Here is a 27,691-nt window from a genome sequence, read left to right as displayed (position 1 = left end):
GACAAGTATCCCTTTTGTAAAGCTGGGAAGAAAGCAGAAAGGATTGACTCCCTAGTTTGGAGATCAAGAATTGTGGGTTTTTTTGAAAAGACGTGCGCTTCATATTTTGAAACGACCTAATAAAATGAAACACGGCTTCTTTTTTTTTTTAATTTTTATTTTCAGTACATTAAATTTACTCATAAAAACATTCTAAAAATGTACAATTTTTCCTTTTTAACAAAGTATAATAAAACATAAAAACCCCAAAAACAGAATACTTGACATTTACAATTCAAAATCAAATTAGCAGAATATTAAATATTTACAAAACTATATCTTTTAAAAATATTTATAAAGTTACATGCAATTTTGTAGAATTGACATAAAAGAATGGCTCAAAAATGGGAGAATTTTCCTTCATTCCTAAAAAGAAAATATGTCCAATAGAAGCTGTGAAGATTCTTGCGTATACAAGGTCTTCAGTTTCAGTACCAAAGCCTGTGTCTTTGTGCATGTAAGAACTTATGCATGTGAGGGGCTTGTTACAATACCCGGGACTGAGGACCCACCTGCAAAGGCGCGCCCCTCCCTCAACAGTGTAGTAACATTGACCTTTGGCCTCAACCAGCACAGTATGTAGTTTTGTGAATGTTGATGAAAGATACTCACTTTCCTTTAGAACCTTGGGACTTTTCAATTGAGCCTCTCAGAACCCATGGCTTTAAATGTCACCTGACTCATTCTTTGGGAGTCATCTGCACTTTGGAAAGGATGGCCGACACGATCAGGTTCCACAGGCCCATCCTCTGGGACGGGTGGTCGAGCTGAGCAGGGACACGATTTCCCTTACAACCTTTAAGACTTATACATGTAACGCCATCAGTTATCAGTATGGAAAAGTAGCAAGGCATCAAATAAACCACCACAGAAGCAGGAAGAGTGACAAAATGATAGGGAGTGAGGAGGGTGCAACCCAGTTCCCTCTCAGCGAGTGCTCACTGCAAACACTGGAGTGAGTGGGCGAGTGCAAGCCTCGGTCAGCCTGTGCTCAAACAGGAAACACGTCACAGCAGTGTGACGTTAGGTGAAGTTACTACCACTACTACTGCGCCTCCATACATAACGTGTAGTGTAAATTAACTATGTTGACTTCTTGCGATACATAACGTGTAGTGTAAATTAACATGTTGACTTCTTGCGATAAAGGACCTATAGAATTCTAAATAGTGAATTAAAATACTCAGTCTACTAACTACTATATTAACAAGCTGACTCCTGTAATCTTTTGGAGATTATAGATGATGCTGGTTTTTTAAATACCCAATCACATATCTGCTTTCAAAAAAATAAAATTTGTCTTTGTTTTTATTAGAAGTGCTAAGTAAGCTCCCTTTTTCTCCATGCTCTTTAGCAATTAGGAGTTTTAACGTTTAAACACTTTCAATTTTCAATATAACCATGAAATAAAAATTAGAAAATAAGGTAGAAATTTTAGTGTTTTGCTTAAAAAAAAAAAAAAAAAAAATTAAATAATTGTTTCATCCCAACATCATATTCTACTTCCATCTGTACATTCTACTTTCCCCATTCTTGGAGATAAGAGGATGGGGTTAGAAACTTTAATATATGACAGACTACACAGAACAAAGTGGCTGGTGCCACACCTACCTGGTTGCCACAGCCCACGATTTCAGGGAAACGACTAAGTAGTTGAAGGGGTCAGTCTGATTTGTGTTTCTAACTGATGAGGACGTCTTCTGAGGAAATGCAAAATGCTCTTTAGGTTTACTGACTTTGGTTGCTTTCGGAGAGAAACTGATCAGAGATCATACTGCCAGCAAACATTCCCAAGTCTGAGTATGCAGTTCACTTGGGAAGAGAGCTCATGGATTGGCAGCTCTGTGTCCTGTGTAGCTCAGATTCACGTTTTACAATTCTCAACTTGGAGTGACCTCATTGGAGATGTCACACCACACATGCACTTTCAAAGAAACCGGGAATTTTTCTAAGACCTTTGATGACGGGAACACAGCCACGCAATGTCTAAACGTATTTACCTCAATTTGAATGTCATACTTCAAACTGAAGTTTCTGTTTTAATTTTTTGTTGTATTTAATACTAACCTCTAATATTTATCAAAATAGTTATAAGGGTAACAGCAGACACTTTCATTCCCCAATACTGACCATTAAAACAAAAAACCTAAATATGACTTTTTTCTTTTGTTATGAGACAGTTTTCAACAATTTCACTGTGTTGAAATAGGATTTATTTAAAATATTTCTTTGTTTAAAAAACCAAAAAATTTAAAAGTTTGGCTTCCAGCACATATCCAGGCCACTGTAACGGCCTTCAGAAATATTAAAATCGTAAACATCAATGAACACTCTTAAGTCTTCCTTTAACATAGTGTGACAAGTCCCAGTCTAGTACTCTTTAAGGCAAAGTTGTGTCAGTTCCCATTATTTTGACATTTTTGTAGTGTTTATAATTTAAGAGATCAATGTAACATTCCCCCCAAAAAGCTGTTGTAAGCATAACTGTTTCTTAAAAACTGTATATAATACTGTGTACCAGGAAGAGAGATAAGAATACAGAGTCTGTCAATTCTGCATTGCATAGAAATAAAACTCTACTAAAATAAAACTCTAAAAACTCTACTAAAAGCCTTTCATAAAAAAATGTAACAACTTTCTGCTTCAGTTTCCATAAAGCCAGGAAACTGATGTCAAAATTTGAAGTCTCACATCACAATGCCTCAAATTCTAGGGTATTCTTTTGATTTACACCAATTTTGCCTGAGGCTGATTGTCCCATCTGAAGAATGATCTGAATATTGTGATTTTCTTTTCTTAAATAAATACTCAACTGGAAAATCCCTGGGCAAGACCTTACCAATCAATATTTTAATACTGAAGGCTTTAGCATTTAAAATAATAGTATTTGAGCAGAAAATTCCCTTTAGCCTTGAGGATTTAAGTCCCTAAATTTCAAACCAAAAAGCTCTCATTGCACTGGGGTGAAATTGAGAGATGCGTGGAGAGGACTTTATTTCCCACCTTGATAAAACTGGACTTCTGCAAATCCTGTAGTTCTGTCCTGTTGGTGTGGTCTCTTTCAGAGTCTTAACCACTTTCTATTGTAGTTTTCCAGGTAATTTTTAATATAACTAGGTATTAATACATAGCAAAAGAAGTTGACAGGAGAAATTTCAAATCTTTTGCTCATAAAGTAGACTGTATTATTGTTGAAATGTGTGTCTCAAGTATGAATCGTTAGCATAAGCCTTGGGGTCCTTGGGAAGTCTGTGTGAGATTTAAAAAAAACCAAGAGAACAAAAAACTGCAAACTTTGCTAAGGATGGGTAATTTCCATCAGAGCCAACTCACAAAGGCCGTGCTGTCACCGTCTCTGCAAGAGCTCCTTCCTGCTGGAAGGTGACAGGGCTCAAAGCTATGGAAGGGCTGGGAAGGAAGATATTCTCAACATTCCGACAACTAGGGATTCTCTGGGACTTGGACCCTTAGAAATTAAGTTGTTGCGAGTAACTACTTCTATTTAATAGTGTAGTTTAGTTTTATGCGCAGAAAAAAATTAAAAACCTGAAACTGCTACAAGTGTTTTACGGAGGGAAGTAAATACTAAAATCTCTGTTGTGGACTGAGTCATGGAGCCTGCTGGTGCCAACTCTTTAGAAACGGATTCTCTGAGTGTCTTGCACTGACTGGTCTCAGGGAGTTTGTCTCCCAGAACTGCAGAGATTGACATCAGTTTACATTCTTCTGTAGTGCAATCCTTAAAAAGCCCAGAAATTAGTGCCTAACCACTTTAGGAACAGAACAGAACAGAACAGAACAAAACAAAACAAAAACAAAGGTGACATTTTCCCTCACCCAGGGGTGTCAAGAGTCCGACTGGTGGACCTCCACTTGGAGAACTCCAACCTTCAGTTCTCGATTCCGATCTCGCGTAGCTGCCCTGGAATTACGTGTGAGCCTAGGAGGACCAATTACAGCAATGCTCTTCTGGGGACGGGAGGTCTCCGCATTGCAGCCACGGGTGGAGGTGGCCAATTTCACCCGCTGTGGAGATACCCACTAGGCAAGTCCTGACATCAAGCTCCAATCTAGAATTTTGGCAATAAAACTTGAGTTTGATGCACTCCTATGCTAGGTTTTTCTATCCAGTCTAGTAAAGTAAAGCACCTTTGGATTAAAAATATTAAGCTCAACAGCAACTAGACTTCTCAGTTTTGTATTTAGTTTTCCTTATGTCTCCATGGCTTAATAGTGTTCTGTTGCCAGAGAAAAATATCAGTCTGTGGAGTCCAGACTCTCTGCTGGAGGGGCATATTTCAACCTAAAAGTACCTAGAGAGAGGGAAAAAAAAAGATCAAATTTGAATCACTGTAGAATTACCACAAACAACCGATCTGTCCAAAGTTATTTCCAGAGTCACTGGTCAAGATTCAGGTGCTGGAAACTCAAGAACACCTGTTCTAACCACTGCCAACCCCTCTCCCACCCCCAAAACTGGAGGCTATTTTAGTTCACTAGCTTATAAAGTCAGACAAGGGGTGAATGACTGAAGAGTTACCAAGCCATTCCTTTATTCTTTAGCTCTCCCGCTGGGACCCCAACTGGTGGGCTGTCCAGGGTATGCACCCTTCCCTGGCACAAGAGTCCCACACAGGCTCTGTGCTCGCTGCTTCAGGAGATGCAGCATCACCTTTACAAATGGGGGGCCACAGCGCCCAGTCGCCTCCACCTGCCACCACACCTACAGAGTCCGAGTGGCTTGTCTTTCAAGCTCTCCAGGTGACTAAGATGCACAGGCAGGTCTGGGAATCCCAGGTCTGGAGCAACCCTCAAGTCTACAGAGATCAAGGGACTTTTCAAGGCTGCGCAGTGAGTAGTCATGGAGCTGGGACCAATTTTCCCAATGCCCAGTTTAATCATCTTTCCGAAACCAATAGCAAGAACAAACCTGTTGTAATACATACATCAGACATACACTTGAATTTGACTAAAGGAGACAAAAAAGAACAAGTGGAAGGAAGGGGGGGACGGAAGATGGCAGCGCAGTGAGGATGACATGCACCCACGCACGCACACCAGCAGCCAGGGCCACCCTGGGGGTAGAGCAGAAGTGGGGCCACTGAGTTCCATCTGCAGCTTTTCAACTCATGTGCTACGCCCTAGGCCGTCATTAAAGGTTGGGGGTGTCACTAAATCACCCAGACTTGCTCCCCAGTCACACTGCAAGAAGCACCAGCCCAAGGAGCCAGGGGCCAATCGCCCCTCCCCATGGCCAGTTCGTCATGTTCTAGAATGAGGAGCAGGCTGACATCATGAAAACAGTCTCAGAATCAAACCAGCCCTCCTTCTGGGGCTTCACGGCCTATTAAGAATTTCCCGCCTTTTCAAAGAGCATTTGAAAAATGACTTTTTGCTTTAAAAAGAACGTTTACTATGATTCGCACACACAGTGACCCTGTGCCCGCGCCCCTCTGGGCAGCGCTGCACTGCTAAGCAGTGTAGCCCGTCTGCCTCCGGAGTCTCGCCGGCCGCGGCCCGCCTTTACCTTGCCTATTGAAGTCCATGGACGGCTGCTTGCAGTCCTGAGCGCGGTGACCGGTGGCCCCACAGTTGTAACACGAGAGATTGCCGCTCTTTTTGTGACTGGAACCGTTGCTGCTGCCCACCAAGCCCTGGGCCTGGTACACGCCGGCCGCCCCCGCCATGAAGCTCTGCACGGGCGGGACAGCAAACGCGGACTGGCCGCCCAGCACGGGCTCGGCGGGCACGCTGCCGCCGTAGGGCGAGTGCACAACCGGGAAAGCGCTGCTGCCGTACTGCTGGGTGCCCACGTAGCCGCTGCCGCACACTGGGCTGAAGGGCAGGAAGGGGAAGGGGAAGACGGACGGCCCCGAGAACGGGTGCTGGAAGTAGTTGGCGTAGCTGACGGTCAGGCCGCCGGAGCCGCAGCTCCCGCTGCATCCGCACGACGTGCACACGACACAGCCGGGCGGCGGGCCGGGCGAGGGCTGCTGGGGCGCCGGCGGCTGCTGGTGGTGGTGGTGGTGGTGGTGGCTCTGAGCAGAGGCAGGAATGTTCCCAGGGGAGCCGCTGCCCCCGCTGCCGCTGCTGCTGTAGAAACTGCTCTCGGGGACGGAGGAGAGCGCAGGGCTGGAGCTGGGGGCCGGGCAGCTGGGCACACTGGCCATGTTTGGGAAAGATGGGGCAGGGTGGCTACTGGAGGAGGCAGTGTTGCTGTTTGCACAGAAGCTGCCCTGCAGGGGGCCCACGGGCACACTGCTCATCGCAGAGAAGGCAGCTTTGGTGGTGGCTGTGTACAGAGCAGTCCGGGGGTTTATTATTGCAGGGGGCACGCTGATCTGCACGTTATTAGAACAAGAAGTTTGCCCAGAAATGGCAGAATCCGCAGGGACAGATGAAGACACCAGAAGTTTGATGGGTGGCCGAGCCACGTGGAAGACCGTGCTGGATGTCCCCACAGCAGCCGTGCTTGTCTCGACCACCAGGGCTGGCTGCGGGGCCGGCTTCATCACCCTGTCCAGTGTGGCCGCATGGACGACTTTGGTGCGGGGACCAAAGGAGACGCTGGGTGACACGGAGCTGCTCTCGGCAAGGCCAGAGAGGACCTGCATGGGCGGATGGGGGGCTGACGTGGGTAACACGTCCATCATGGCACTGCCGAAGCTCTTGTCCACTTTGATGCCGCTTCTTGGTCCAGAGACTTTATTCCTTTCTTCTAGAGACAGCAGTGAATGCATAGAAGACGAGAGGAGTTTCATGTCTGTGCCTCCCCGTTCTGATTTGTGCACGGAATTCAGCATTCGGATGGGAGCCATGTGCGAGGCTGCGGGCATCATCTGCGGAGGCAGCGGATGGTGGCCGGAGGGACTGGAGCCCGCCTCATTCTGCACAGGGAGAACCTGGGCCGTAGGCCTGGCCGAACTTGATGTGAAGTGATTCAGTAGCATGACAGGCTTCTCCTTATCGGAGCCCTCCAAGTGCATCTCCACACCTAGAGACGGAAACAGAGTGGTCAGCACCGTCCACAGGGCAGGGCAGAGGCAGCACACGCCAGCCACACTGGACATCCTTACGTCTGTCGTTCTCCTCAGCGCTGTCTGAACTCTCTTCTCGGGCCTGCACCCCCATGGGGCTGGGCGAGGAGCTGGAGCATTCGGAGGAGCTGCCTTCCCGGGCTGCCTGGTGAGGGGGCTGCTCCACTTCCACTCGCAGTGCTGCGGAGAAGGGACAGGTGATATAGTCCAAAGGTGGCACCCAAGTCCACACAGGACTCAGACAGGGGTCCCGCTTCACCCACCTCAGTGCACATCTATCACACACAGACTTCTTTAAATCAGCCCCAAGGAGGCAGGTGTGATTATTTCCACATTCAGACAGGGCTCTGCGATTCTTAGAGAACAAATGGCCCAAGGTCACACAGCTAGTTATGTGGCAGATGCAGACACAGCAATGCTCTCAGCCAGTTGCTCTAATGTCTCCCTACGGAAACACTGGAGAGTGAGAAAAAAGGGTTCCCAAACCCAGCACACTGCTACAAAAGGAATCACCCACAAACACTCTGTTTTGTGAGGCCAAGGGACGTATAACCTTTTTAGCCAAATAACCACTTCAAAGACACACTGGCATTTTTTCCTTCCTCATTCAGTGTTACTCTTGATATTTCTACTATATAAAGAAAACAACAGAACAACTGTTACAGGAGTCCTCAACCTTTTCCCAGGAGAGAGAGGGAGAGGTGGGGAGAAGGGGAATGGTGGTTGAAAAATCAGATCACTGAAACTTCAAGTCTCCAGAGCAGGAAGGCTGGTGGTTAGGCACTGAGGAGAACTGCAAGACCAACCTGCTGAGAAATGACCTAAACATGACCTCTGTGTCCCATCTTGGGAAACAGAGATGTTTTTATCTATTTTGTGAATTTCCCGCTCTTTCCCTCTCACCATAGTAGTTACTGGATCTAATTCTTTCGCCCAAACAACTTCAGGCCAGTCACCAGTCTCCAGCTTCTAAGACAAATGACCTTCCATTTTCCTATAGTAGAGACTATAAAATCTAAAACAATGAACAGTAATGGTGAGTACTAAAAAATGTAGATGGCAAAGGGTGTGTTCTGAGGCCTAATTATTATCAAAAGGAACAGAGTGCAATCCACACGTCAGGGCGAACCCAGCCCTCACCCACCTGCCGCGTGGGTGCCTCGCACTGTCTGCACGGGCCCCACGTGGCTGGTGGGGGGCACGCGGGCCACTCCGCTGCTGGTGACCGGGGGTGGGGCTGAGGGGTTCAGGCACCGTTTCTCTGACTTCTCCCTGTGCAATAAGAAAGCATGCAAACAAGTGAGTTTTAAATTCTTCTGCGGAAAAACCTTCTAATGTTTCACAAACTCTGCTTAAGTACATCTAGGCCATACAAAGGTGACTTTCATCAAAATAATCTCCACAGTGGAAAATAACACATTCTTACTTGTCAGATTCACTACAAAGGGCCTTTCCTAGTCAACTAGTCACATTTGTAGAATTTTAAAAGCAGTAATTAAGATTTGATAAGCAATCAAAAGTAATCCAATAACTGACATATAACAAAATGTAGGTCCTAGCATCTACCTGTTCAGCAGGTCAGAAACTAAAAATGAACAGACATTTCACCAACCACTTCACACTTACTTCTCCAGCTCCAGCTGAGTCTTGAGTTTTTTCTTTGCTCCCATGGTGAGGGATTCAAATTTATTTAGATCTTCTTCGGTAAGACTCAGAAACTTCCATAGAAGAAACAAATAACAAAATTAATGAGAGTCAAGTAGGATTCTGAAAACAAAAGAACTTGGAGTTTAACAAATGTATTCTATCTCTAGAATATGTGAACAGATAATTAAACTTAACTAGATAATAAAGGACTTGGAACACTAAAACATTTACTTGCTAAATGTTTTGGTGTCCATAATTCAAAATACTAGATGCTCATTTTGCGTTTAAGGGGCACAGGAACCTCATGACGGTTTGGTTAAGACTAGGTCCTGGAAAGCCCGCGCTGTGCAGGCAGGTGAGAACAGAGATGCAATGTGTGTCAGTGCACCCTCCCTCCCTGGAACGCCCCCCTAAAATGCAAGCATCTATTCTCCTGCAGACAGGAGGACAGTTTCTTTTAACAGCTCTTTTTTTATCTTGAAAATCACCATTGTTCTAGGGACAAGTGCAACTTTGTTGGGTAGCAAGTGATTCAGGAGAGTAGACGCCATTCGAACTGAATGGCTAACTAACCACCGGTCTTACACGGTTCTCTGGTTCTCACAACAGTCCACGTCCATTCGTGATTTTAATCATTTCAACTCAAACATCAGATTAAAACTTTTTAAACTGATCACAACCAAGGTTAGTAAAATCTGTTGTTTTTAAGATCTATGAATCCTAAACCGAGAGTATTACAAATATACTTGAAATCTGTTTTTTAGCATGTAGTAAAAGCTGGATTTCTAGGTTCAATTGCAGATTTCTGGACAAACGCCATTTTTACCTAGATAAAAGCCACCAAGTCATTTTATCCAGCAGGGGGCGCTCAGAGGCCAAACACTGTGTACAGCTCTAGTCTCATTAGTGATACCAAGACTTAAGAAATTTCAGAATTTTTTTAAGTGAAAAAAAGTTCCTCATCAGAACTTTCTATTGTAAAAAATAATTTCTATGTGGACTGCTTGAAAAACATAAAACCCATCTATTCCTTTAGCTATTTGACCCTAAATCAAGTCAGATCATTGGAGAGCCACTTCCTCAGGGCAGTGTTTGGGCCCCTTGCAGACCTGGCCTTCCTGAGATGAGCTCCGCACATGCTCTGGCCTACCCTGCAGGACATCTAAGACAGGTGGGGCGTGCAGGCACCACAATTCACTACTTCTCCCTATTGTGGGACGGCTGGAGACATAACATCCTTCACATCACATGAAGGACCTAATCTACAACGACCTCAAACTATCTACAAAAGCTGTTTGTAACCAATTCTGTCCCAGTTTCTGCTTCAGCTGCAGGCGGCCTTCAAATTCCAACCCACTGCCACCCTCCCGTGGCAAGCACCTGTGTGTGTTAAGTAGCAGGCTGTGTGATTTCCACATCCCATGCAGTTTAGAAACCCAACTCAGTTCCTCTAGGAATGAGGTCAGAAGAAAGGCAGGTTACCTCAGAAAACAGGCAGATTCTACATTTGCCTGTTTAGGAGCCAACATACCTTCTCCATCGTGAGCTGTTTAAAGACGGGGTAGTACTTGTGCAAACGCAGTTTCCGCAGCCAATCTAAAATCCCATTCTGCTCCTGGGTCTGAGGGGTCTGCAGACTGGAAGGCATTAAGATGGCAGGCGCGGTATCCATCTGGGTCCGGTAGGCCAGTGCCGAGCCCCCGCCCCCGCCGTGGGAGCAGTGGGGCAAGGCGGCCGCGCCAGCCGCGTGCTGCACGTGGTGCTGAGTGCCGCTCTGAGAGGACGGGATGCCGGCCACGCCACACACGGGCCTGCGAGGACAGCGGGCAGGGGGTTTCAAAAGACCTCAGCCTCCACTGAAGATCATGTGAGAGGTGTGCACCAGCTTCCACATCCTGGCCCACATCTGCGGTCACATCCACTGCTCACCTCAGAGCCCCTTCTGCCCCCCCCCGACCCCCCCAAACCACCACTGAAGTTCAAAGTCTGTAGGTACATATGTGTACATGTGTGCATGCATAGGTATCTACTTGTATGTGCTTGAGAACGTGTACATGTGTGCGCATTTGTATGCACGGCTTGAAAGTATGTTTGTGTACATACGTGTGTGTGTTATCACCAGACCTCCGGCTGAGCTGCTTAGTTTCTTTCTATTACTTGTACCACAGGGTGATACTGATAATCATAAACTAAAACTGACTTCTAAATCTTTAATATTCAAATTCATTTTTTTGGAAAAGCAAATCCTGGAAGCTGAAAGGAGCAAAAAGCATTCTACTTTCTCTTCTTGCCCCTTCCACCCTAAACTGCAAACACACATACGGTGCTCACTACATACCAGGCCAAGGGGAACATAGTACAGAGGGAAGCCAGAACTTTCAAAGACCCATTACCTGCCTAGAACTTCACCCAACGCTCTCTGTGACGTTAGCCCATTTTAATGTGAGCTGTCAATGAGCCAGTCAGCCTATTTATCACCTGAGCACCCCTACAATTGCCGTCGAGTCTCCTGAGAATAGAAGACCCCTCAAGCAGCACTCTAGCACTTTGTGGGCCTTATCACCCGCTGTGAGCTTGTAAAAATGGAGATTCTCAGAAATTCCGGTTTCTTAGAATGTGCAGGGCCCAGACACTGGCATGTGCAATAGGGGCCCTGGGGAATTCCAATTCCAGTGGCTCAGAGAACCACTCCCCCACTACCCTCCCAGGAATCTTGGAGTATCTCTATCTACTTCTTCTCCCAACATTATTCAAGACTAAGATCAAGAATGACTTAACTCTAGAAACAATTATTTGCACATTTACAAAAGTAGCCTCTGTACAATGCTGATTTGAAACTTGCTGGTTACATGACAGAAGTCTTACCTTCCAGACACGCCCATCATGGTACCGACTTTAGAAAGGGAAGGGTTGCCAGGACCTGTAAATTAAAATACATATAAAATTTACAGACAATAAAAATATTTTTATTTTTATTTAATCACATTTTATAAACTCACTTGGACTTTGAAGCTGTTGGGTGGGAGATGAAGTGCTGAAAAACTTCTTAACATGGTCATTCTTCAATATGTGAGAAGGTAATGAAGCCAAATACCTAAAAAAGTAAAGAAAGTGGTTTTATTGGCATAAAAATGACATTACAAAAATCGATTGGGAGAGAAATTTTAATTTGCAATTACGAGAAACATATGTTAGAGAAAAAAGTAAACAGAAGTACCTTGACCTATATTCCTCCTGCTTTAACTCAATTGAAACCTCGTCATGATTCATACCGCTTCCTCCTCTCCCTTCCCTTATTTACACTGATTCGCGTTATATGAATCACGTCTCTCAGGCCCACCAGACGGGCAGTAAGCCACAACGTGAGTGCAGCCAGCGCCATCACAGCCATCGGGAACCAGCAGCCACTGTGCTGCAACCACGTCTCGGGCGCCAAGATGTCAGTGCCAGTCCTGGAGCCCAGGCAGCAGGCCTACCACTCCCCGCACATTTACAAAACCAGTGTGCCCGGACGGGATCCAGGGTCCAGAGACACTTGGCCTAAGACACTTTTTATAGGCCCTAGTTTTACGCAGGAACAGTTTCATAGAGCAGAAACAGTAATCAGATTTTATTTCTTAAGACTGTCAAAATTACATTAAATGGTGGCATATACTTTGAAATTCCTTTATTTATAGCCTCAAAATCACACACAGGTTATTAAGAGACTTCAAATTCTCCAAAACTGATTATTAAAACCCCCAGAGGCAAAGAAGAGACTCAATCCCTGGAGAGCAACGAGTCACCCTCAAGAGCTCCTGGGATGACAGAGCAGCTCATTTCTGGCCCCTCCCACACTGCCAGCCCCGCCCACACTGTCAGCCACACCCACACTGCGGGCCCCGCCCCACACCGCCAAAGGCCCTGGGTCACCACAGTGCCACTGGCCTGGCTGCTCCCGGTGGCCCATGGGTGGGTGAAGGGCATTACCTCAGGTCCGCTTCCAGATCCATGTGGTTTCTCTCTACATAAAACGAATCTGGGCCAGCTAAGCAAGGAATGAATTTCTCCAAATTTTCTTCAGGATATAGCTGAGATAACTGAAAGGAATGAAAAAGCATAAGCAGTTATGTCAAAAATCATTTTACAAAACCATAACTCCTCAAAAAAAACTTGGGCAGGTCCTAAATGGTGACATCAGCAGGTATGCTACGAAATCCCGTTCTATTGGCTACTTTGGGGTTCTACACCCACTCTGGGTGCAGAAAGCCATAAAAGAACATCACGCTCCCACCATAACATAAAGAAAAAGCTTGATAATCTACACAACTGTACCTTTCCTTGAGCCCACCAGAGAGCTGAGTTGCAAGCCCACCATCTGAACTGAATTTCAAGAGGGACCTGCCCCTCCAAGAGATAGGACATGTGAACTGTCTGAGCTATGACACGGCATGAGCAGGTGGCTGTCACACAAGCAGGTAGAAGAGATGAGCCAAGATGGACACATTCCCACAGGCTGAGTGGGGCGAGGTATCAGACAGCCAAGAGCCCCACACACAAGGGGCTGTGCCCTCATTCCTAAGCTCTCTTCCACAGGCAGGAGACTGGAGAGAGCCTCCACAGGTGGCTGCCCCTGGGGGCCAGGGAGGAAACCCTGTGCCTTTCCCTGGAGACTTTGCTCAATCTAAGACAAAAGCCCGTAAGCAGTTGAAGGAGGGACAACATAGCTCTTGCTCCCAGAGCCCAAGCAAAGACCCCACTGTTCTGGGGATGAGGCAGAAGCAATACTTGCCTGCCTCTGCGGGTGGGATAGGAAGTCTTCCTGTCACTAGGCCATGGGTAGAGATGCCCTGTCTCTTGGGAAGGTACAAGCAAAACCCCTATGGCCCCGCGGAATGAGCAAGAAGCCCTTGAGTTGAGGATCCTGAACCAGCACAAAGCAGAGGTCAGCTGCTGCTGGGAAAGGAAGGGGCAGGGATCCTGAGAAAGGCCCACACCAACGGCCTTGTACCTGGGCGTGAGGCTGGAGCAGGAGGATGGAAAATCGCCCCCACTCCAACCTTAAGTCCATCACCAGGCAACAAGTAACAGCTATCTCCCGGGGCAGGGTGTGTATGAGCGGTCAACAGGGTAGGGAGACCCCCTCTGTGCCACAGGCACACAGGACTGCTGAAAGCTGAGAGTGAAGCAAGACCACTGAGAAGAACCTACACTCTAGGCTCCACTCAGGGCTCAAAGTACCAGCTCTTTACTAGAGGAACATGAAGCCTGTGGTGCGCTGAAGGTAACCATAGCAACAAAACCCAAACCCAGTTCAACTCCTGACTAGATCAACTTGATGGTCTGACAGAGCAGCATGCACATTTCCAGGCATAATACTGTTTCCCTCAGTCTCCATATTTTCTAAACGTGATGTCTCATAATCAAAAATTGCAAGACATACCCAAAATGAAGAAGAAGAAGAAGAAGAAGAAGAAGAAGAAGAAGAAAAAGAAGAAGAAGAAGGGGAAGGGGAAGGGGAAGGGGAAGGGGAAGGGGAAGGGGAAGGGGAAGGGGAAGGGGAAGGGGAAGGGGAAGGGGAAGAGGAAGAGGAAGAGGAGGAAGAGGAAGAGGAAGAGGAAGAAGAAGAAGAAGAAGAAGAAGAAGGGAGAATAAACTATCATCAAGATAATCATCAGAACCAGACTCAAAACTAACCCAGATGCTGGAACTATCAGACAGGAACTTTAAAATAACCACAACTTAACATACTAAAGAATTTAATTTTTAAAAAATGCATGAACAAATGGGAAATTTCAGCAGAGAGGTGGAAACTTTATTAAAAGACATGTCAAATGGAAAAGCTAGGGGGGAAAAAAAGCACAAGAAAACCGTGGTACCAGAGATGACGAATTCAGCAAATTCAACACTTATCAACAGCCTGGGCAGAGTTGAGGAGAAACATCAGTAAACTGGAAGACAGGGCAATAGAAATTATCCAAACTGAAATACAGAGTGAAAAGAGTAAGAAAAACAAAATGAGCACCCGAGAGCTGTGGAATATCAAAGGTCCAAGTACATGTAAGTGAAGTCCCAGGAGAAGTGAGAGCGAGCAGAGCAGAAGAAATATTTGAGGGGGTAACGAACAAGAATTTTCCAAAAATAAAAGACAGTAAACCAGATATCCAGGAATGCCAGAGAACCTGAAGCCGGGTGAATATTGGCCACTATAAACACCCAGACGTAAGACCATGCGAGGTCAAAGTTCCCACCAGCACCAGCGAGTCCAGAGAAACTATTTGGTGTTTTTTTTTGGTTACAAAATGAGGCAAGACACAGAGAGGAAACTGAGTGTTCTAAATAGTATTACAGAGGAAAAGGGAACTCCAGGGAGGATTAGTAATCTGACAGAGCATGGCACTGTGCTGTCCTCTAGTGATATCTGGTCGCTAGCCTTTGGCCTGACAGGCCGAAAGGATAAGCAGAATCAAACAACTTCCTGCCCAAGCTTATAAAATAGGATCCATCAATGGGAGTTTCTCCTACAGGCTTATATCCTTGATTTTTATAATGAAAATGTCAGACTCACTATGGAGACACTTTAGATACATGTAGGTATGTATGTACGTATGCATGCATGTATACAGGTATATGTAGATAAAGAGGCATTTATTCAGTAGCGGAACATTTTGTTCAAACGGTATTTGTTGAATCAGTTTAAAAACGAACAGAAAAAGCCAATGTGTAAAACACATAAAGGTGGGACTACGTGAAGTCTCTGACCACTGGGCCACTCTCCACCTCTGCTGAAGAGGAAACAAACCCCCTCGGTCATTGGTGAAGTTGCATCTTCTGCCTTATCCCCTTCTCAACAACCAGAAAGGGGTACAGACTGTGGCGTGGAAGACCATGTGCTTCTTGCCACACACCTGGACTTCCTGTGCACAGGTGCTATACTTAGGATGCTCGCTGCAGGAAGCCATCTACTGCAATGGCTCTGCAGTGTTATCAACCACAGGGGAGCGGGAGCCCTCTCGTTTTTGTAAGAGCCTTTAATCACCTTACCTTTGAAATAAATTCAGTCACTTCAGAGGAAGATTTGGTTACTGATGTTACTGAAGAGTCAGACCACAAGACCTTAAAAACAAACAAACAACCCTTAAAAACAGACACCACATCTGTAATTCACAGCACACCTGTCCAGGCATTCTTCGCTGGCACAGGTGCTGTGAGCATGATGAGCCCTAGTGTATCGTGCACCTTCTAAATGGAGCATTTACACATCCCTTGACTTGTTAGAGAAAGAGCATTCACTCAGGTCCATTAAAGCTTAACTTCGTGTTTTGTGCAATTATTCACATATCACCAAATTACTCAAGCATGGAGTCGAAGGCTGGCTCCTCAAGGTCCAAGCAAGTCACTGACAATTACGACTGCTCGTGATAGCGGTGGACATTACCCTTAAGTGGACCTCCTCTTCTTAGGTCAGTGGACATGACTTCGGATGTGGAATCGAGAAGTTACCAGATTATCAGGCCATGCATCCACACAGGAATTGCCTGGTGTGTCCCTGCCCTCAGGAATCTGACACAACTGGGGGCCCCACAGGAGTAAATCCATGACAACAGGCCATGGCAGCAGTACTGAACAGTGGAGAAAATATTCCACTGAGGGTGCAGGAAGAATTTGGGGAGAAAGCATCAGAGGGCTTTCTGGAAGAAGTTCTACAATGCCTGACATGCCGAATACCTGACTGTACCTTCATCTGGTTTCCCTGCCTGCACATGTGACGGTGGGTAGTTTTATTCCATCACTTCATAAATGTCAGTCTCCCCAAATGGACTGTAAGCTCCCTGTGGGAGACAGCTGCCTCCTTCATCAGTTTTCTCCCAGTGTTTCACAATGTTTCCACCTAAGGTGCTAAATGGACAATGAGGGGAGGTGGGGACGGCACCTATCTATGCACATCAGAGGGCTTTTCTGCAGAAGAAAAGCCTGAGCTGAATTGGGAAGGGCAAGTGAGAAGTCTGTTAAAGGAACGAGACAGACAGAGGGGATTGAAAAAATGAGAGGTAGGCAGGGGCCAGAACAACAAGGATAAACCATGAAACAGGAACTTTACCCTAAAACCCAGAAGAGGCCATGGGAGGATTTCAAATCAGGTAATTAAATGGCCAAATTTATTTTATTACCAAAAATAATAATTTTTTTAAAATTATGTGTGTGTGTGTGTGTGTGTGTGTGTATTTTAAACACTGATTTAGAGCAAACAGGGCTTGGAGATATGAAAAACACCTCTGCCCCTCTCCCCCAATCGTGTGTGCTAATGGTCTCCCTTGGCTTGGCCAGGCTGTCATCTCCCCTCATTGGCTGAAATTCACGAGTCCCTTTCTATTCCAGTTGTCACACCACACAAAAATTACTAAGGTGTATGTTTCATCGAGCTCCCATAAAAGACAAGCTAACTGAGGAAAGGGACCCACTTCTTTATCTTTGAATTCCCAACACCTACAGGAATTCACCAGCAAGGCAAGCACTGGCATTCTCTGAATGAAATGTGCCTTGTCATTTAAACTCTACCTACACTAAAATGAAAACACCCAAGCTGTTTTTCTGTCTGAAATAATCAAATCATACAAAATTAAAAAGAAGTTCGGGGGTAGGGGGCAAGCTGCTACCCACATAAAACACCCGTAACATCTATGATTGTTGTGGAAAACTTCTCTTTTCTTTACAACTCTTGCACTACAACCATCTGTTTCTAGTTCGCCTCTTTTCTCTTTCCGTCCACACTCACATCGCATGAACGCATCCTAACCCCAGTAAGACATGTAATCCCACAACTGAATACTAAGGGTAGCACGGACAGGCCATCCATGTTGAAATAAGACGATCTGTGTCCCCAACAATTACATACTTTAAATAGACACAACTATCCTAGGGTGTCTGTTCCCGATATAAGAGAACAGACTCACATCATGCCAAATGCTAGACAGACACGTGTCCCGTCTAATCCAAGGCAGCATCAATTGTAAGCTACCCCATTATTTTATGTACCACCAAGAAAATACACTGCCAATCAAATTATGGCACAGTATTTTCCTATCACTTACTCAAAGAGCTACTTGGCCCTATTGAGACAGATTTTAACATATCTAAAGCATGCAGAAAAAGCAGAATATGCACAAAATACATACACGCACACTTATGATTTCTTCACACTCAGAGTCTTATTCCTCTGACTCACTTTTCACCTCAGTTCCCAACATTCGTGTTTTTCCACAGCCTCACACTCTGGAGCATGTGGCGCAGCATTTTCTCCACTCTGCACAGGAACTGGCCCAGCCAGGGGCCCCTGCCCAGCGCTCACGCCTTACCTCTAAGGTAAGCAGGAGACCCCGCGTCACCAGACCTACTGCCGGGCCCCTAAGGCACCCCAGGCCAACCACGGAGACAGGCACCGCAGCCACACAGAACAACGTAGCCTGGAGGAAGCACACGCCATGTGCAGAGAAGAAAACTGTTTTAAAAAACTACCACTGTCATTAATATTCTCAGTGAAGTAAGAGAAGAAAGCATAGCCAAGGACAGGATGCCATAGAAAAAGAACTGTCACAGAACAAGTGTTCCTTGAAATTAAAAATAGGATAGCAGAAGTGAAAACTTCAATTGATGAGATGGAGGATGAGGTAATCTTCCATAAAGCAGATTAAAAAAAAATTCAAAGGGAAGGAAAACAGGAAGAAAATAAAACAAAGGACCAGTCTTGAGGTCCAACATGCAGACAATGGGACATCCAAAACAAACAAATAAACACAGAAAAATGGAGCAGAGGAAATCAAGAGGAATGATTCCAGAAAAGGTCACCAAATTTTAGATTAAAAGGGCCCCTTGGGTCTCAGCACGTGATGAACACAGACCTACAACAAGCACTTCTCTGAGAAACGTGCAAACACTTGGGACTAAGAAAATCTTGAAAACTGCCAGAGTATAAAAACAGGCCACAGGACAGGCTCAGAAACCAAACAGATTCCTGCTTCCCAGCAGCAATACTGCAAGACAGTCAATGAGCAGTGCTTTCAAATTCCTAAGGAACAAGATGTCCACTCTAGAATTGTCTTCTCGGCCACATCAGTGTGGACGGATAGACACTTCCGGACACGAAAGGTCTCATAAACGGTACCTCCCAAGTACCCTAAGAAGTGACCACTAAAACCTGGACTAACTTAAGACTGAAGACGACCTAAGACCCAACAACAGGAAAGGGAGGAAGGGACTTCTGGGTGATGATGAAAGGGGACCCCACGATGAGAGCTGTGTACTGGGCTGAAGACCTCACCTCCAGGTCAGAGCAGAGCCACGTCTCCAAAGACCAAAACGAAAGGAGCCCAGACACGTCTGAACTCAATGAGGGGAGCCTTAGACACCCAGGGAAAACCTAAGGGGTGATGCTGTTTTCCTAAGGGCTAGTCCCTGAGCAAACAAACAAGAAGAGATACTTAACTCTAGGGAAAACCAAATGTTGGAAAGGAAAAGTACTAGGCATACACCATATGGCTCCCAGTACCAACAACCTTCACATAGTCACACTAATTATACAACCACTGAGGCATATATCAAAAGAAGCAGCTCCCTGTGACTTCCGGCAACGCATGCAGAATTACTGGACTCTAAACTCTGTACATGTACAGCTGATGAAAACAAAAACTACATTTAAAAAAAAGATGCCAAGACTCATCCTTTGCTAATAGTGATAAAATATTCAGAGCAGTTAAGATTGTTTTAAGATTTAAAAAAAACTTTTAAAGACATAGCACTAAAATAAATGTAATGTCTGGATTCTTAAGGAAGAATGTCATAAAAAGAGTGGGGTGTTTTTTATTAGTAGTGTTCTATGGTTCTTTTTAAGTCAATAAAACTAGAATCGAATAGGTGTTTCAAGGGTTTGGGTAGTCTGTCTTTTGATGTTTTGTTTTTTTTCTCCCTGTCCTTCATCTGTAATAAGAAAATTTTTATTAAAAAAAAAAAAAAGTTTTAGTTATTCCAGTTTCTCAACAGTGAATTTGGAAAAGCTGGTAAAATCTGGACACATTTCACATGTACATAGTCACACACTAATTTTATATTTGAAAAGATTCTGTCACTTGCTTCCTGTATACTGATTTGGTTTCCTCAGTAACTAGTAACTAGCAATTACAACTTCAGCAAAAAACCCCAACTCCATGGAAAAGAATAGGAAACTCAAAAACTCCTATCTGTGGTACATTTGTATGTCTTGGAATCATCTTAATCCGGTTATGTCTTGCTATATAAAAGAGCAAACTTTCACTTGTATCCTGGAAAACAATGATACATAAAAATTAAAACTATAGATAAATAAGGCTGAGAAAATTGGTGGCACAGAGAGTCATTGATTTCTCCCTGAATAAGTGAAGGCTTTCAGGAAAAAGGGTGTCTGTGAGTCCTCTTATAGTGTCAGCAAAAGACTGTCACATCTCATGGAGGAATGGCAGACACTCCTAGTAAGATTTATTTTTCTGGTCACAGTATAATACCTATTTCCATATACAAAGGACAACCTATTTAAAGGACAATGTATTTAATCTTCATTAGTTAGGGTTCTGTGGACAAAAGGAGAAGTTTAATTAGCAGGTTAATTTTTTTTAAAGTTGTATTCAGTTGTAACTGACAACGAAACACACCTATTTAAAGAGCACAATTTGATGTTTCAACATATGTATATACCGATGATGGTGTCATCACTCCAATCAACACAATGAACATACCCATCACCCCTGGAAGTTTCCTCCTGCCGCTCCCCAGGGAGCCACTGATCTGCGTTCTGTGTTTGCATTTTTCTAGGATTTTATGTAAACAGACTCATACTCATGTTTTGGTGTGGGGGTCTGCTTTCTTTCTCACAGCATAATTATTTGTGTTTCATCCATATTGCTGAGTGTATCAATAGCTCCCTCCTTTTCACTTTGAGTGGTGTTCTACTGTATGGATATGATACCATGTAGTCTGTTTATCCATTCTCCTGCAGACGGATATTTGGGGTGTTACAAATAAAGCTGTTATGAATATTCATGTAGAAATCTTTGTATGAACATATGCTCTCATTTCCTTTGGAGTGAATGTGATGGGTCATATTTTAGGGATATGTTTAACTTTTTTAAAAAACTACCAAACTGTTTTCCACAGTACTTGCACCACTTTACATTCCCAGTGCAGGAGAGTTCCAGTGCCTCCACATACCTGGCAACGCAACACTTGATACGGTCAGTCTTTTCAAGTTTAGCCATTCTAATAGGCATCCAGTGTTATCTCACTGTGGTTTTAATTGGTGTTTTCCTAATGACTAATGATGCTGAACATCTGTTCACATGTGCTCTTTGCCACCCATACGTCTCCCTTGGTAAAGTATCTGTTCAAATCTTTGATTCAATTTTTATTGGACTGTTATCTTATTATTGAGTTTGAGTTCATTATATATACAGAGGGTGCCAAAAAAGTGTATACACATTCTAAGAAAGGAAAATTGTATTAAAATTGTAATACTCAATATATACTGATGACAAAAGATGAATACAAGTCACATTTGACGTCTGCAATTACAAGAGGTGCTCAAAGTGGTTACCATCAGCATCCAGACACTTCTGATTATGGCAAACTACTGCTTGGGCAACGTTGACCAAAGGGTCCACTTATATACATCTTTTTGGCACCCCAGTATTTTGAATATAAACCTTTATCAGATATATAATTTGCCACTATTTTCTCCTAGTCTTTGCCTTGTCTTTAATTTTTAAAAAATTTTTTTACACTTTATTTGACATTCAATATTATTTTATATTAATTTCAGGTGTACAGCTTGTCTATTTTCTTAACAGTGCCTTTCAAAGAGCAAGTTTTAAATTTTGATGAAGTCTAATTTATTTGTCTTTTATGGGCATTTTTGGTACTGCATCCAGAAAGTCTTTGCCTTTGTGACGAAGTTTTGTTTTTTTTTTTTTTTTTTTCCCCAAGTCAAGTTGTTGTCCTTTCAGTCTTAGTTGTGGAGGGCGCAGCTCAGCTCCAGGTCCAGTTGCCGTTTTCTAGTTGCAGGCGGCACAGCCCAACATCCCTTGTGGGAGTCGAACCGGCAACCTTGTGATTGAGAGGACGCACTCCAACCAACTGAGCCATCCAGGAGCTCAGCGGTAGCTCAGCTCAAGGTGCCGTGTTCAATCTTAGTTGCAGGGGGCAGAGCCCACCATCCCTTGCGGGACTCGAGGAATTGAACTGGCAACCTTGTGGTTGAGAGCCCACTGGCCCATGTGGGAATCGAACCGGGAGCCTTCGGAGTTAGGAGCATGGAGCTCTAACCACCTGAGCCACCGGGCTGGGCCCATGAAGTTTTATCCTATGCTTTCTTCTGGGAGTTTTATAATTTTAGGTTCTACATTTAGGTCTGTCATCAATGTTGAGTTAATTTCTGTGTAAGAGGTGAGATTGGTCAAGGTTCATTTCTTTTGTGTATGGATGTCTGTTCCAGAAGCATTTGTTGGAAAAATATCCTTTCTTCATTGAACTGCCTTTGAACCTTTGTCAAAATCAATGGACCATTTATATGTGAGTCTAACTCTCGGCTCTGTTTTGTTCTGATCGATGCCTCCTCTACCCTTTCAGCAACGCCAAGGTGTCAGGATTCCCGTAGTTTAACTGCAAGTCTTGAAACCAGGTAGTGTCTTCCAACTCTTTTCTTCTTCTCCAAATCATTTTGACTACACTGTAGTTCTTTCCACCTACATTTGAGAATCAACTTGTTGATTTCTAAAACAGGAAAAAACTATTGGGACTTTTTTTTTGGGGGGTGGGTCATTAAGATGATGGAAAGTTCCTAAGTTTAAAGATATGTTAAGTCATCGTCTTGGCCTGCGGCCCAGCAGTTCTCCCTCTTTGCAGAGCTGTCGGATCTGGTAACAGCTACCCTGCTTCCCCGAAAATAAGACCTAGCTGGACAATCAGCTCTAATGTGTCTTTTTGGAGCAAAAATTAATATAAGACCTGGTATATTTTATATTATATATTATATTATATTGTATTGTATTGTATTATATTATACTATACCTGGTCTTATAGTAAAATAAAACCGGGTCTTATATTAATTTTTGCTCCAAAAGATGCATTAGAGCTGATTGTCTGGCTAGGTCTTATTTTCGAGGAAACACAGGAGCCAGAGTGACTGCAAAATGCCAGGAGCTCCCTCACCATAAGGAGGTTCTTTTCCTACGTGTGAATAATAAGCAAGTAGCCGCTTATTTCAGAGCAGAAGAGTGTACCGCCAGCACACAAGCACACAGTTACAGCTGCACAAATAAACGACGTGTTTTGTAAATAAGATGATTTTTTTTAATGTTGATTTTATCTTTCTTTTGTGCTTTGAATACCATCCAACAAATGCAGTTTGGACGATACATTCCTTAGGGCACATCAAGCTGGTGTCCCTAAAGAACAGCTGGTTGCTGGGTAGTGAAGAGTGACCACCTTCCTAAACACGAGCATACTTTTATCGGTTATCAGATCAGGAAAAGCCAGCTTTGCAGACAACCAGAGCTTTCTCTTTAAGGACTAAAACACTTCAGTTTCATCCCTCGGGGTTAGAAACATCTTAAACTGAACATCTAACCCCGTGCGACACTCGTCATGTGCACACTAAGCAAAGTCCCTAGACTAGTGCAGCAGCCCCCGAGCTGCGACCGGCGGGGCAGCCTCGGCTCCCGGCTCCTCCTGGAGCTGTGCAGAGGGCGCGGGGCACCAGGTCCCTGTGGCTGCCAGCCGGCTGCTGCCTGCACCTCCTGAGCACGAGTCCCTCCTCCGGGGAGAGGCAGGCGAGGCCAGTGTCTAGTTTGCCAAAGCTCATGTCTTTGGCAAGAGGCTGCAGGCAGTCGTACTGTATACAGTTTCTTCATTTCATGCGGCACAAACCCAATTCCTGGCCACAAGGAACAGGACTGAGGATGGGGGTGAAGGTGAATCAAAGCCCAGATGATTGGGGGGCGGTGAATGGGGCCGACTGCCTCAGAAACGCTGCCCAGTCAGCAGTTTCCCAAATGGGCAGTCCCGCAGGGGACACCTGCCAGCAAGAAGCAGAGAGTGGAGGGGAGGGAGCAACACGCCCGGGGTTCCAGGGACTTGCTGGGCTCCGACCCCAACTAGGCCTGGAAGACGGTGTGCTCCCAGATTCTCTGGTTGCTGAGGCTTGGCTGCTAGTGGCAAACTTAACAACCTCCAAAACCTAATGTAAGTCTTTCCTGTACATTTTGAAGACATCTATCGCGTAACAACTGATTCTCATGATGCTGTACCTCCCAAATCAAATGAAGATTTCATCCTTTCAGTGGAAAAAGTATTTTGATGTAGCTATATATACTCTTTGAAAAACCAGTAATCTGCACATAGTATACATACTAGATACCAACCAGAAGCTTTTATTCCTGAGAACATTCCCCAATAATGCATGACACAGATTTTCCTTATCAATCAGTTTTCAGGCACGTGGTCAGAGAACCTCACACAACATGCTGGGCAAGTAACAGAACCCTGGGGACGTGGCCATGCAGAATACACTTCTCAGCCAATCCCACAGCTAAGTGGGACCAAAACACTAGGTTCTGGTCAACAAAACAGAAGAAGAGTCTAGTGGCTGTTCTTAGGAATGTTCCTTAAAAGAAAGACAAACCCTGTCCCATCCGTTTCATCCTGTGTCTTGCTACTTGGAATGACAATGTGAGGACAGGAGCCCTAGCTGCCCGCTGGGGCCATTAGGCTAAAGTTCACCTTGTAGGGACATCAAAGCAGGCAGCTGGAGGGAGCCTGGACCATAAGGGTTTCAGGGAGCACAGCTGCCACACCAGCACCAGGCTGCCTCCCTGTATATGCCGGTGCTGGTAAGCCACTGTTATTGAGAGTCTGTCATCCTAACACACCGTGTGCCTCAATTGTCACAGTTCTCCACGTTAGCCAACTTAGGTGACCAACTACCAGCAGCTGCGCATGTCAGTCTAGAGAACGTTCACCATACAGACTAAGGAGCTTTTGTCATCTAGTGGGTACAGAAGAAGAACAGCTTGAGTTTGCAGGCCTTTCCTAACTCCAGATCCTGTGTTTGGAAGGCACTGCCTCATTTAATTCTCCCTTAGCCCCCTCCCCCTTTACTGACTGACTGGAGTTGGTGGGGCACAGAGAAGTTCAGCGTTGGCCTTGGTCACACGGCTAACAGGGATGGAATTGGACTATTAACTCCAGGCTATTCCAGAGCCTGGGCCCCTCTCCCTTGGGGAGGCCACTGAGGTTAGGGGGTGAACACCCCAAAGGCCAGAAGTCCAACAAGCCCTGTCCTGGATATGGCCCACCCATGTTCCCAGTCCCAGCTTCCTATCTTCCACAGAAGGAACAGTGCTTTGCAAAAAGGCCCATCTTTATTTAGATAAATAAATGTATCTATTCATGGTAAATGTTTCCTTTCTATCCCTTAGAGGAGAAAAGGGGAAACAAAAATTTAGCATCTTACCTCAAAGGAACATTCAACATTTCTTTCATTTTTTTTATGTGATAATCCCTTCAGGTCTATCTTTTCAACACTCACTGTAAAAGTACAAAAACAACAACAAACGAAATTAAAAAAATGAAATATAACCTTGAAGTACATATTATTACTTAGTTAGCAGTTAGCAGTTGATATTTTAGCAATTTTCAAAAGAAGGCTTTCAACACCCAGGGCTGCTCAGTCTCTTCTGTGGTGTGTTTGCCTGGAATGAGAAACTGAAGAGGAAGATAAAAAGCTGTCATGCTCAGGAATGGAAGGTGAATTTAAAAGTAAAGCAGGAAAAGCAGGTAAACAAATAAGTACAGATCCTAGAAAAAGGAAGAGAACAGGGCTTGAAAAGAGAACATAAATTTATTTGAATGCACGAAGAGTACGAATTCTAATTATAACTGAAGGTTAGTTATGATCGGTTCCAATTTCTGAAAAACTAACGCTCCACATTTCCAATTGTGACTGTCTCAGACACGGAGGCTCTCACGGGATCTTCTCGTCAACAGAGCACCGTCTCCTTCTCTGACAGGGCAAGGCTGGAGGTCAGCAAGCAGCACTCACAGAACAGACGGGAAGATTCCCAAGGCTGCCACCAAAGAACACGATGAGGATTACCGAGATGGCCGCACAGACAGACAATGACCAAAAAAGACAAACCACCATTCGAGAGCGTCCTAAAGTCATCCGTTTTTTCATACCACCCTTTTCACAAACGTGGGTGCATTTTTGCTCCTCAAAAATAAAATGATACATCAGACTACGCAACCTTCCATTACTTTTTACTATTTCTGGAGGTCATTTGGCAGTGTACCATGAGGATTTCTATAGATCTTTCAACCTCCCCGTCCTATATGAAATAGTCAACATAACTGATCAAAACTATTATGTTACAATTCCAGTAGCCCCCCCATCTCCCGGTCTGCCACACCAGTGTTCCCAAAAGTCTCCTCCAAGGAACACCAGTTCTGTAAGATGTTCAGTGTCACCCCCAAAAAAGCTTCATGGTCATCAAGTTTAGAGGAAAAATCCAAGAAATTCCTTCTTGGAAACTGTCCATGTACATTAGCATATTCAAGGCTCTGAGAAGTCCCACACGAATACTCTGTTTATTAACAAGTCCTCCTCCTCTTTTGTTTTCTTTTTGGCCACAGAAATCTTTTCTCCCCTAAGATGTATGAACATCCCAGAGAAAACAAGTCGCTCTGTACAACCCGCTTTGGGGGTGGTTCAAAGCTTCCATCACCCAATACTGCAGCCACTAACCACATGGGACCACTGAAATTTGTATTCATTACGATGGAATGAAATTAAAAATCTAATTCTCAGTTGCACTGACCACATTCTAAGTGCTCGACACGTGGGCAGTGGCTACCATACTGCACAGCACAGACACAGAGCATTCAGTCATCACTCAGTTCTACGGGACAGCGTTATTCTAAGGCAGGGCCTGGCAAACTCTAGGCTGCCTGCTCTGCTCCCTTTGGTTTGAATGATTTTATCGGCACATAGCCACACTATTTGCTTACATATCGCCAATGGCTGTTTTCCATCCCAAGACAGCAGAGCTGCCGTATGCCCCCCAAAGCCAAAAATATTTACTATCTGGATCTTTGCAGAAAAACCTTTGTGGAGCCCGGCTGTGGACCAGGCCTTATTGTAGGGACTGGGAATACGGCAGTGAACAAGCTGGACGGGTATGTTCTTGGACACACACAGGTTATGTGGTCTGATGGGGAAAACACCCTTCACCTCCTAAATTATTTTCCCGTAAGCCTCCCTAATGTTGTCAAGTTATATATATATCAGGGTCAACACGCATCTTGGGAGATAACTAGAATCCATTCGGTTTAGAGTATTTTAAGCTTAAAAATAGCACCTTACAGGAAGGAATTACTCTAAAAAACTAAGAATGTTTGTTTCCTTTCTGGCAAAACAAAGACAACACTACATTTGGAGGTTGTACACCTCCCTATTTTCACTGAGTGAAACTACTTACTGTTCCTGTCTGACTTCCTTTAGGCAGATGGTCAGCAAATAAACAGCTTTGATGTTTTCCCAACCAGTAGTTTTAAAAGTCTACCCACAATGACACTCTAATCCAAATCTTTTACTTTTTTAAACAATAGAACATATAAAGTCAATGAGTACAGAAAAATGCAGTCAGCATTTTCCCTGACCACAGAACACCAATGTGTACCTACATGTCCCAGGACGGAATTATACGAGGATTTACGGGAAAAAAAGAAAAAGAAAAAACTTCATCTGGACTGAAAGCGGGAAATGACTCATATCTGGACAGGAAAATGTGAAGAGCAGATGAACATTATTCAGCTGTTTTGAAGTCAAAGAGGCATTTTGAACTCCAGGGCTGAAATGTTTGTGAGGCCTCGTCAGAATCGTCAGACCAACGGACATGGTGCATTGTGTC

General features: G+C 44.6%; 1 protein-coding gene across 2 annotated transcripts in view; it reads right to left on the bottom strand.

Annotated features, from left to right (window-relative positions):
* Nucleotides 1-1,488: 1,488 nt before the first annotated feature.
* Nucleotides 1,489-27,691, bottom strand: part of ZCCHC14 (zinc finger CCHC-type containing 14) — a 59,174-nt gene continuing 32,971 nt past the window's right edge. Inside the window, exons 3-13 of one of the 2 annotated variants that reach the window (XM_019742659.2) lie at nucleotides 25,237-25,310; nucleotides 15,747-15,818; nucleotides 12,693-12,802; nucleotides 11,723-11,817; nucleotides 11,589-11,643; nucleotides 10,255-10,534; nucleotides 8,703-8,794; nucleotides 8,221-8,348; nucleotides 7,116-7,256; nucleotides 5,567-7,033; nucleotides 1,489-4,352 (exon numbers count right to left, since the gene is read on the bottom strand). In XM_019742659.2, coding sequence (XP_019598218.1) covers nucleotides 4,297-4,352; nucleotides 5,567-7,033; nucleotides 7,116-7,256; nucleotides 8,221-8,348; nucleotides 8,703-8,794; nucleotides 10,255-10,534; nucleotides 11,589-11,643; nucleotides 11,723-11,817; nucleotides 12,693-12,802; nucleotides 15,747-15,818; nucleotides 25,237-25,310 — 2,570 coding nt within the window. In that variant the 3' untranslated portion in view covers nucleotides 1,489-4,296. The remainder of the gene's footprint in view (nucleotides 4,353-5,566; nucleotides 7,034-7,115; nucleotides 7,257-8,220; nucleotides 8,349-8,702; nucleotides 8,795-10,254; nucleotides 10,535-11,588; nucleotides 11,644-11,722; nucleotides 11,818-12,692; nucleotides 12,803-15,746; nucleotides 15,819-25,236; nucleotides 25,311-27,691) is intronic. The other variant, XM_019742660.2, reaches the window with a different exon arrangement.

The sequence above is a fragment of the Rhinolophus sinicus genome, linkage group LG11 (assembly GCF_036562045.2).
Source record: "Rhinolophus sinicus isolate RSC01 linkage group LG11, ASM3656204v1, whole genome shotgun sequence".
NCBI lineage: Eukaryota > Metazoa > Chordata > Mammalia > Chiroptera > Rhinolophidae > Rhinolophus > Rhinolophus sinicus.
Note: the sequence above shows the minus strand (reverse complement) of the source record. Positions and strands in the feature narration are given on the sequence as shown.